This window comes from Diadema antillarum, unplaced genomic scaffold (assembly GCF_040938485.1).
Source record: "Diadema antillarum isolate AM-2024a unplaced genomic scaffold, OU_Dant_1.0 scf00000128, whole genome shotgun sequence".
Taxonomy (NCBI): Eukaryota; Metazoa; Echinodermata; class Echinoidea; order Diadematoida; family Diadematidae; genus Diadema; species Diadema antillarum.
In genome coordinates, this window is record NW_027271017.1 from 3512859 (window position 1) to 3525298 (window position 12440).

At 38.2% G+C, this 12440-nt stretch overlaps 1 protein-coding gene across 1 annotated transcript; it reads right to left on the reverse strand.

The window, feature by feature from the left end:
• Positions 1 to 1680: 1680 nt before the first annotated feature.
• On the reverse strand, positions 1681 to 8022 carry LOC139720486 (uncharacterized). Its single transcript, XM_071631840.1, has 3 exons — positions 8002 to 8022; positions 6236 to 6336; positions 1681 to 3403 (listed from the first exon to the last, which is right to left on the reverse strand). The coding sequence occupies exons 1-3, from the start codon at positions 8020 to 8022 to the stop codon at positions 1681 to 1683; spliced, it is 1845 nt and encodes a 614-aa protein (XP_071487941.1).
• Positions 8023 to 12440: the final 4418 nt, after the last annotated feature.

The window sequence follows — 12440 nt, forward strand, 5'->3', positions numbered from 1 at the left end:
CCAAAACTCAACTCGCCCCCTCTTTTCTCTATTCCCACCCCTTCCCCATCTGAACGTATACAGATACTTAAATTTTCCTAATGAAAACACCAGAAACTTATCTTTTTCAATATGAGTAGGAGAGCATTTCATGATGGACGTTACTTTTCATTTCAGTATAACAATCAACCAGTGAATTATTTTTTTGTTTCAATTACGACCACAACACAAAACAGAAACAAAACACAATGCAAAAAAGGTAGGATAAACAGGATAAGTAACGGAAAGGTATTAATTCCGCCAATGCCAAGTGGCATTGAATTACCACCACAACACAAAACAGAAACAAAACTCAACGCAAGAAGTTAATAGGTATTGATTAGGAGAAAAACGTATTTATTACTGGCAGATATCACCACATCAGTTTAATAGTATATCATGAATCGTATAAGGCAAGTCTCTGACAAAGCGCTGTATCATTATAATGTGGAAACAAAATTACCTTCGAAAAGTACTTTCTTCTTCTTCTTCTTCTTCCGTCTTTTTTCTTAATCCTTTCTCCCTCTATCTTTCTTTTTGTCGTTGTTGCCCGCATCAGCTGCCCTCGCAGTAATGGAATGGTCGCAACTTTGGCATATTATAGACATTTTGCATCATGTATTATATTGTTGCCACATCAACGCAGTGTAATGGCAGCATATGGAACTGAAGATATAGAAACATATGCTTATAGAATATAATTCATAAAATCATCATTAACGATCCATTATTTAACGAGAAATGATCATAACGATTATCATAATAACAAACGAACAATGTATCAGTCGAAAAAGTCATATCTTGTCTAAATCGAATCCGGATACATAGCAACCAGTTACGCATGTAATGGCAGTAGTCATATCAAACTAAAACGATGGCAATTGTGATACATTGTAACTCCTGCAAGGGTTTTTTTTTTCACTATGAAACACAAACACCTTCACACACATACGCACACACACACACAGACGCGCAATTGTTTTGGTTTTGTTTGTTTTGTTTTGTTTTTTGGAAGCTCATCTGCATGTGGGGGAGGGCCAAGTAAGAAACACTAACTGTAGTTTGACGTTTTTTCAATTAAAAACAACATATTCAACTACAACCTCCACTTCTGTTATTACATAACAATTTGCACCATCAGATTTCATTTAATATCTGCTACTTTTCAAAGTGTTTAAACAAGGGATATTCTCTTTCTTTCTTTCTCTCTCTCTCTCTCTCTCTCTCACACACACACACACACACTCTCTCTCTCTCTCTCTCGATAATGCAAAGTATGGTAAGAAAAGTGTGGAGCAAAAAGATTACTTCACTGCTGACTGCGCTTGTTATCCTAGCTGCGACGACTACCGATTGCTCCGTGAAGCTGGATTATTATTTTGTGCGCGCGGACGAGCCCTAAACTGATTCCTATGATGGTCGTCTGCACGGTGTATCGAAGAGTGACCCCGTTATTTGCACTACAAATTTCTACCAGCTGATATCATAACGCATGATCCATTTCATAAAACAAATAATGCCCGGTTTTAAGCTCGTAATGTTAATGGAAATGCAGCACATTTGCGGGTATTCACATATCGTGCATCATTGTAAGCACCAGAAGAACAGAAACACAGCCCAGTGAAGTCCAAGTTCAATTATTCAAGACTTGCATGTAAAAAATTATATTTCCTCCGGAAATACCAGATTAGTTCCTTCTGAGCTGGCGAAATTGATGTCTTCTTCCGGAAGATTCCGGCAATTGTCGGGTTTTCGTTCCTCTTCATTGTGGATTGATTCAACGTCATCATCGTCATCATCATCTTCATTTTCTCTTGTTCTTACGCCATCTGGATTGGCCACATAATTAGCGCGTCGATCTTGTTGCGCGTCGACTACAACTTTGTCTCCCGACTGTTTCTCTTTCATTTTCTCTTTTTTCATCTTCTGAAGCTTGAGTGCCTTCAGCCTCGCTGCTTTTAGCTTGTCATTCCAGGAGCCGGCCTGCCGAAGCCATATCCTGTGGAAAAGTCGCGTTTTGCTTTCAGCAACGTAGGTGCAAAAGGTGGAGGAATTCGCACTGGGGGTGTACTCCCTGTGTTTGAACACGCCGTGCGATTTGATGGTTGAGTTGCCGACACATCTGGAAAACACCTCTTCTTTCCTCTTGCGAAATGTGGCCAAATCGTGGCCGAAGCTTGGCCCATACTCGCGGATCTTTCTCCACAGCGTCTTGTTAAAACGGTCGTAGAGAATCACGTCCGCCCTGTTCCACTGGCGAATCTTCTGTCTGGTAGGTTCGTCAAGCTCCATTCGGTTTATGCGTTGATTTTTAGATATGTAGACGATGTCGTCGAAGGTCCAGCATAACATTTTCATAAGTACGACCAGCGACTCGTCAAAGTACTCACTGATGAGGACGAAATCCATATCGCGTACGAGCGTGTCGACAGTTTGTCGCACTACCGTGTCATTGCCGTGATACTTGGAGTCCAAACCGAGGTCGAAGATTTGATTATTTCGAGCATAATACCATCTGAGACCACGAGTGGTATCCCACGGCAGTTTCTTCAGCTGACGCCGATAATATCCGGGCTTTCGCATGAACTCTTGAATCTCGCGGCCTTTGACCCTGCATTTCGTAGCTGGCGAGAAGCTGTCGGTGAACCTAAAGTGGTTAAAAGCAGATTCGAAGTGAGCACTGGGTTCTCGAATAATGCTGATGTACTTAGTCCCTGGCATCATAAACGAATCCATCGCTGATCGATTATAACGTAAATGAACGGCCACCATGTTATACCGAAATCGCTCTGAGCTGCTATTGTCGTGGCCTAGAGGAGGAAGGAAGAAGATCTTTGGAGAATATTTTGTAACTGGAATATAAACCAGATGTCCATTCGTGGGACTGATTTTGTTTAACACAAACGAAAGATTATGTAACAAGCCGAATCGATTGACAATTGTCTGCAGCGTGGTTGAAGCAGTTTTATGCGTTTTGATGTAGGCCACGTTGAAGTGCGGCAGGCAGAATCCACCCCGACTCTTCGAAACCAAGCGATGCTCTGACTTATTTTGGGGCGGGGACATAGCCTTCATGCGTTGTTCCTTGTTTTTCTTCAAGTTCTCCATCATTGCGCGAATGTCAGATTTACTTTTGAGCACGTTGTATTTTGCGCGTGGTGGCATCTGTTGCGAAACGTTGGCATGCCTAAGGGAAATGTTGGTCTTACTTGGACCACGTTGACCGCTCAAAACGCTCTTGCGACGCCACGAGACGTTCTGCGATAGGAGCTTGTTGGGGCCTGGTCCTCGCGCCCGGACCAACTTTGCGCTTGCTTTTTTGGCAGCGAAATTCTTGGGATCTCTGACAGCTGTCTTGCCGGGTTTGACTGGGTGAATACGCAATCTGTGAAGAAAAAACAAACCAAAACAAAATATAAGTCAGCTCTTACCAATATTTGCCCGGACATAATGTGAATAGAGTTGAAAAGCGGTCTACACACTACGATTCATACTTTTCTGTCTTATCAAAGCATACAACAAAATTAAGAAAAAAAGAAACACACAGCAATGGATCTATAAATCATTATACAAAACGGTAACCGGATGAAACGGATAAATTTAAAGATCTGTTTCAACATGATTATTTTGACAATAACAATCATAATTCCTGATAAGGAGAATCGAGCCTTACATGTGAATCCTATATAACCATGATCATGACCGTAATAATATCTTACAGTTTCAGAATGATGCAGCGGCTTGCAGTCATCCAATCAACTTGAGAGGATGAGAATGTTGGAATTACTCTATATCCACACCTTCAAATATCTGTACCAATTAAGAGCTTTATGGGAGTATTCTCTTTCAGTATGACAACGACAATTATGCTGATGGTACTGGAGTACTAGTGGATTACAGAGATGCTGGTGTTCCAGAATGATGATAAAGGTGATGATGGTTGGACCAGACGGTCATGTAAGTAATGATGATGCTGCTGCTGCTGCTGCTGATGATGATGATGATGTTTGTGTGTGTGTGTGTGTGTGTGTGTGTGTGTGTGTGTGTGTGTGTGTGTGATGACTGAGAAACACTAATACTTTTGGCTGACATAGTGATAATAATATAAAGGATTCCCCAGTGGTCGTCAGTGTGGTCAGGCCAGGCAAAATGGCATAAATTATGATTTCAATATAACAGTAAGAATCCTTGTATTTGAATGAAATATCGATATTGAATAAAACTATTAAAAAAAGATATCTTAAAATCAACGCTTGTGGTGAATTTCTCTACCATGAGGGCTATGACAGTTGTTTGTGATTGATTGTGGCTACTGCTGTTTGAAAAAGAAACGACAAAAACAATGTTCTTCCTAAAAACTAATCTCGAATTTATGAAGGTGCTGCCATAGATTTTTGTATGTCCTATACCATTATGTATTTTCATGTTGGAAACAATAGTTTTGAACATGTTATTCTTAATCTTGTTACTGTTCTGATGAAATTGTGTTAGTTTCTGTACGTTCTATAGAAATATACATACCTTTACGCAAGCACAGGCCGGCAATTAAGGCATGCTTTCGGCCAAAATTAGATCGTTTGTAATCTCTTCTTTACTGGCAATGATTAAAAATGACTATCAAGGTACAATGTATAACAGTATTAACATAACCATAGTTTGTCATGATGACAGTTTATTTTTGGGGTCTTTGTTTTCAAGAACGTGTGTCCCTTTCTTGTAGCGTGTTGATATCTAATAGGATAAAGCTGATAAACATAGGGATGATATCATCTACGTGGATATTCCGAGCCAATATCAACTGATGAAAATTATATAATATTGACTGGCCTGGGGGAGATACCAGAAATATTGCCCAAACTGAAAGAATATTGCCCGAGTCGAAGACGAGGGCAATATTCTTTCAGTGCGGGCAATATTTATCTGGTATCTCCCTCAAGGCCAGTCAATATCATAATCATTACCTATTCCCTAGGTAAATTTGGAAAATATGTGAATACGGCTATACACTATGATATAGATCAAGCCATATTTGACTACCTGTAGATCATCACCAACATGTCGAATAATTGAAAAATTGTTCATCAATGTATATCATTCAACTCCAACTTCAAAGATGCATATTTTATGTAGTTGTAACAGCCGAACTTCAAATATCTGAACGCTTTTACACTTTATTTTTGCTTCTGTTTCAATTTGGAGAGTTGCAGTAACTGATGATCACTGTGCAGTTATTGAGCACAAATGGACTAGTCATTGTTTGACGCGTAGTGCTGCTGGAAGTGGTCGACCTCACGAGTTGATTTATCGGCGTTCTTCTGCGGTGTGTGTAACCGACACCGCAGCGACGTCCTTGTATTGTTTTCTTTTCGTGGTCGATCGGAATGTTTACATGTAAAGTAGGGGTGTGGGAAGAGAGATTCCACTCCTTCTCTTCCCATCTCCCTGTGTAAAGTGAGTGGCGAAACCCGGAAAATACCAACGAATATTGACTGCTGACCTTTTGACCCTGCAAAATACCAACTGCAATTGCCTCGCAAAACTACCTCGTATAGGTAATAATAAATAATAATCAACTGCTGACGTGAAGATTAGCTTCGGACCTTTTTATATGCCTATAATCCTTGTTTGAACACATGGATTAAATTATTTTGGCATTGCAAGTCCGGGAACGACGTTGATTTGTTCATGCTGAACAACGAATCAGTCAAGGCCGATATGAATTGAAATGAAAATGAATATTGCATCATTGTGTCTTTGTTATAGAATGTAAGCAACTTGTTGCTAGGTCGAACAAAGTCACAAAATTGTATTAAGAAATATCCACAATAATAGTCATAATGATGATAATGATGATAATGGTATTACTGGCAATGCAGATAATAAGAAGAGGATAAACGTTAAAGTTATATTTACCCATTCAACACTGTGTCGTAAATGTGTATTGTTGTACATGAGGCGTCTTAGGTCGCACAAGTGGCAATTCAAACAAACTATATTAGAAATGGATGTTTATGACAATGCCGATGAAAAGACCAGGATGGACGTATCATGAATGATATATATATACCAGTTGAATAATGTATCATAAACGTGTCTTGACATTTTGTTGTACATATGTTCCGTTCTTTGGTTCTACAAATGACAATTAGCATGGAAACTTATGACAATGAAGGCAGTGCCGATGTAAGGAGATGGACGGACTTACTGAATTATGTACCTGTTGTCTTTCATTTCTTCGGTGCCCGGTGTCCAGACGGAGAGGGCGGCTAGGAAAACCAAGAGCCCCGTCAGCAAGATGATGGTGATCTTGCCCAAGGACTGTCAGAGGAGGGTAAACACATCAAGATCTATTAACACTGATGTAAGGTCTAACTGCTCTTTGATGGGAGGACTGTGGTACAACTTTGAACACATGGACTTCGGACCCGGGGTTCGAATCCAACTAGGAGATCGGAGCTGCCAGGAACACTAGGGGCCCTTTCAGAAAGATCAGGCTGGACTCCTAGACAGAGGAGAACCCTCCCCCCCCCCCCCCAAAAAAAGTGCAAACATTAAAGGACAAGTCCACCTTCATATACATAAGGATTGAGAAAATGCAGCAATATTAGTTGAACACATCAGTGAAAGTTTGAGGAAAATTGGACAATCCGTTCAAAAGTTACGAATATTTTAAGTATCTGCGCAGTCACTGCTGGAAGAGAAGACTACTACAGTGTATGATGTCACATGCGTACAACTACATAAGGAAAATAAAAAGAGAATTTAACAAAACTTTACTTTTTGAATAAAGTGCACATTTCTTCGACTTGCTACTGACGTATGTTAAGGGTAATATTATTCCCCCTGCCTTCTGAAAGAGAGAAGTCGAGTGTTCTTTTATTATGCGAGAAAAATGGAAATATGTTGAATTTTCTTTATTCTTTCTTTATATCGTTGTACTCATGTGACATCACAAGCTATAGTAGTCTTTTCCTCCAACCATGACTGAGCAGAAACTTCAGAAATTCATAACTTTTGAACGGATTGTCCGATTTTGCTCAAACTCTCATTGATGTGTTCTATTAATACTGCTGCATTCACTCAACCCACATGTCTATGAAGGTGAACTTGTCCTTTAACAAGTTTTCAATACGTTAAAACAAATCGGAATTAAACCTCCTTTACAAAAAAAAAAAAAAGGTTCAAGTGAACACGGTGAAAGCGGGCAAAGAGTCGTTACATCGCATTTTACTGTTTATTGGTAATCATGATCTTCTCCATAAGCGCAGACAAAATACAACTAGTCAATTTCACACACACCGACACACACGCACACACATTCACACTCATAATATTAAGAATCATGTAAATACAAATATATTATATATATATATATATATATATATATATATATATACCTTTGGTGATTCTATCCTTCTATGAAGAGTGTTCGATATCCTCAAAGGAAGAGCTTTAGACAGAAGTATTGGAACAAGTTCACGCAGTTGACTGCAGGTTCATCCGTATTTATTGCAACTCGGAGTTTCATGCAACCTCCATGAGGCGCAAACATCAGGCAATAATTATTATTATTGCCTGATGATTGCGCCTCATGGAGGTTGCATGAAACTCCGAGTAGCAATAAATACGGATGAACCTGCAGTCAACCACGCGAACTTGTTCCAATACTTATGCATATATATATATATATATATATATATATATTATATGCTTATTTTTCATATACTTTGTGTCTACGGCCGTTTGATAATTGTAACTTTTTCACAATTTTGATTTCTTCTTCTCTAATGTTTGGTCTTAACTAAGCTAAGAACAGAATTTCACTTTTCACTCATATAATACATTTGTTAACATAATATTATACAGAGAGAGAGAGAGAGAGAGCAACAGTTGGCTGTCATCACAAAAGTAGAAACAGTAGATAAAATGATGCTAGTTCAGGTTGGTGCACAAAGCTTGCCCTGTTTCCATGGTTTCACTCACCCTCTTCCCCATACGAATCATCTTCCTTCAACGGGACGTAGCCCGCACTATAGGACGAAAAAAAAAAAGAAGAAATGTATTTTCTCTTGCCGTCTGAAGTCACCCTGAAGCAAAGATAAACAACATGGAACAAGAAAGATAAAAAATCAGAACAGAACAATCAAATCTATCATTTGTAGTCGAAATGTTAGTGAAGGAATACATTGATGTACATGGAAATTGCTTCATACTGGACTGCAGAATACTGAATTATTGTCGAATCTGCGCGTTCACACCTACTGTCTGACTGTTTCCAACTTTTTCATTTGACAGTCCAATAAAGGTCATTTGATTATAGACGTAGGCAGCAAATCTTGAAAAGACGTAATTTATCCGAGACTTGAGGTAAAGAATGAAAGGGGGAGGAATATGTACCACATACCAAGGATGTTGCGTCTCAGTTGAACTTTATTAAGCAAATAACATAGGGCAATGACTATGCACGCTCTTCACTCATAGTCAACAGTATTGTTTTCATGAGCTATTTAGACGATATTCAGTAATCTGGAGGAATACTAGCTCCTTCCCTTATAACCGTTAGCTTGTAAACGCATACGTTAAAATCATTTGTCTTATAAAAGTATATACACACTTATCTTTGGGAAATGAATATAATTATGTCTATATTGATACATATAATATATAATTATACATACACAAATACACCTAGTCATACATCCGTATATACACGTATATGTACATTCAGACATAAAAATTCGTTATACCGAAGTGATCATAATGCATTGGTAATACATGTGTTTCGCAGCCTGTTTGTCCATGACAAATGACATTGAATGTAGGAAACCCAAGTGATCGTGAGCAATTTAAGGATTGACACTAACTTTGTTTTTGTTGTTGTTGGTGGTGGTGGTGGTCGTTTCTTGGTAGCCAACAACAACAACAACATCAAAATGAATTAATTCAATATTCAAACAATCATAGATTATGATTTATCAATTATGTCAAATTTGGAGACCTAATAAAGGGCTTCAAAAACAACATACTGTGACTAAAAAGTGAAAAAAAAATACAAGCTGAAATAATTTCATAAAGCATTGAGACAATAAACCATGATATCTGTTTTTTAATTGGCAGCCAGGTATGATGAGGGCTTTAAATGCCACGTGCTGTGGTGAAGTTCATCATGCCTATCATTAATGAATTGTGGCAAAAACATTATTATTTGTCGTTGTTATGACACGACATTATTCATGAACTAATATCATTCATATAAGGACCTATGCGTAGGCCTATAGGCCCTACCTGAATTTCAATTCTTAGATAGATTGATTTTGGTCGTGAAATCTCGCTATGAGAAATGTTTGGTTACATTTGGCAGTAAAATAAATTTAGTTTGACCACGAAGACGATCTGGCAACCCTTGGCGCGAGACATCGAGCTAAAATACAAGTAGGCCTAGTTTGTGAGCAATGACTTTGGCATAGAATCGATAGACATCCCAATCATTACAAAGTAAGCTGGCTACAGACGTGTCCATGTAGAAAAATTATATAAAATCTATCTATGTATTCTAATTGAATATTAGTACCGATGCATAGATAGAACCCATGCATGCGCCATATTTCCATGATGTGAAAGACATATCCTTCATTTTCTTCCTCTCATTCGCCCTGATCCAGTTAAAATGTCAGATCGCCTGTTTGTATCGTAATGTCGAACGTATAGGTGCATGGGAGGCTATCATTATGTCCATGCAATACTAGTATAGTACTTCCTGCAACCACCATACGCTTTACATTACAACTTCATAAATGCGCTAATTAACTTCACATAACATAGGGACTCATATAATTTCCTGGTATAGCAATGTTGTTTAGGGGAACTTATATCTAATCAATGTAATGTTTCGGCGGAGAGTCATATCTGTGACAAAATGGTAGGTGTCTAAGATAACACTGTTGTTGAGGGGCTGATTAAAGACAATAATACTTACTCGATAAATTATTGAAAATGTGTCAGGCATGCAGGAATAGGGGCAGCGATGATGCTTGAATGTCGGAAGAACAGTATATTGTTCCCACGGACCATAAAACTCCAAAATCCAGGCTGGACACCACAAATATAACACACACCACAGGTCCCGGGGACACCCCGCGGTTCTGTATACTAGTGGTGCACACTCAGCATTTCCGACGAGATTTCCGCCTACCACGGTACATGGTGATACCAAGCACCCGGAATTCTCTGGTCTGTGCGAGGAATGAGTCAAAATGGTCCGGACAGGGATGTATAAGGAAGAAACAGCAGTAGTGTGAAGACTGGGAGAGAGATTCGACTGTTCGAGTACTTGAACCATGCGACCCCAGACAGCAGTAGACCTACTTTCCTCCGCAAAAGGCGATAGTGTTGTTTTCTTTTGTTTATCTTGTCTTCAATGAGAAGCTTGACCTGATTGAGGACGTACAGGAGGTCTACAGTGGCGGATCCAGGGGGCGGGGCACATCGGGTGCGCCCCCTTTATTTTGTCGGAATAAAAGATATTAAAAGAAAATAAAGTTATACCAAGCACCCCTCGCCCACTCTTTTTAATCTCTCTCACTCTGTCTTTCTAAAAAAAAAAAGATGTCTTTCCCAGTACATGACGTCAGCAGCGAAGAAGGATAGAAATCTGAATATTTGCAGGATGTGTGACATTATTTCCTCTGTTGACGCGATAATAGCCAAACAGTATAAATGCCTGTCTCAATCATTCATTTGTGTGTTTACTAAATTATCTCTCCATCTACCTGTCTATCTATCTGTCTGTGTTTACAAACTATTGATATATTCATTATTGTTCATGAGAGCCAGAAGAGGAAATATGAGGCAGCCTCATTGTGACATGGTTAATGATGAAACTTTTAACTCTCCTGTTTGTTTTGGCCATTTACCTATTTAATGACACACTGCATTATACAGTAAATTTAAACGTGAAAGTCATGTCGCCAAACGTCTCTATGATTGACGTAAAATAGCGCCACCATTCGAGCCCACTTCCAGAGATTCGATTTTTTTTTCCCGAACTGTTCTTTTCCTTTCGTTCTTTCTTCACTTGGCGGTGCAATTCCACACCCATGCCTATGATACGTAAAATCAAGCGAATGACATGGCAGAGGTTCCATCACAATCTGACCAAAGAGCTATTTGATCTGACAAAAATAACAAAGACATGGAATTTCGATTTTTCCCATATTTTCACAAATCAGTAATGTTAGTCTCAACTACATTATTCAAATTGACAGAAGTCTTGTGTTCTTGATATAATATCAGGAATCTCCATTTATACATACAGTTCTGTACCTGTACAAAGACCTTAAGTAAGGTCTGAAAATTAATCAGTAAAATTAAGAGGTATACATGACAGCAAATCATTATTGTAGTGCTACAGTAAGCCGCATTATTATTTGTAACTGTTACATTTCAGACGCTAAATTATTGACCCCAAAACCTGATTTTTGTCATATTTTGTGCACAAACTACAAACGAATGTAAACTTGTCACTTCAAGACATCATCAACGCATAGGTATATAGGCCTACATTCTATGCATGCGTCACCTCAGGGAGGTACCTCCCTGACAGGGAAGTACCTCCCTGGTTACCTTTAGCATGTGTATTCACTTTGTCTTTTCATCAGGTATAAGAGCCAATCTTCATAACGTAGCTAGATTCCAGTTTTTTTTCTTTTTATTAAACCTTTTCTCATTACCACCTATATTGTGATTTCCACGCTATATTATGCATGTACTCCTATATTTACATCATCTGCATTGTTATGATATTCTTCGACCATCACAAAGTACCCTCACTGCCGACTAGTCGTCGAGCTGCCGCACCGTTTTTTCCCCTCCCAACAGCTCAATGGCCCTGAGGGTCGAAAAACAAGCCTGCCACCTAGCGTTCATATCACGGTGGACCCTACTTTTGAAAAAGAATCCTGAAAAATAATAATAATGACACTCATAATAATGATATTATATATTTTGAATATCAACATTAATATTAATATTTATGTTTATATTAATAGCAACATTAATAATGATATTGATATTAATGGTAATATTAATAATAATATTGATATCAATATTGATATAAATATTAATATTAATATTTATGTTTATATTAATAGCAACATTAATAATGATATTGATATTAATGGTAATATTAATAATAATATTGATATCAATATTGATATAAATATTAATATTAATACCACTATAGATATTAATACAAACAAGAAAAATGATATGAGATATGACATAAGAATAAAACCATAGCCGTAGAGGATTTATGCTAACGGTTTTTTTAAAGAAATAAAAGTGTTGTTCACATTTTGTACATTGAACAATAGTTGACTTTGATTAAACTCACGAATATTTTCATTTTTTAGAACTGTTTTGAA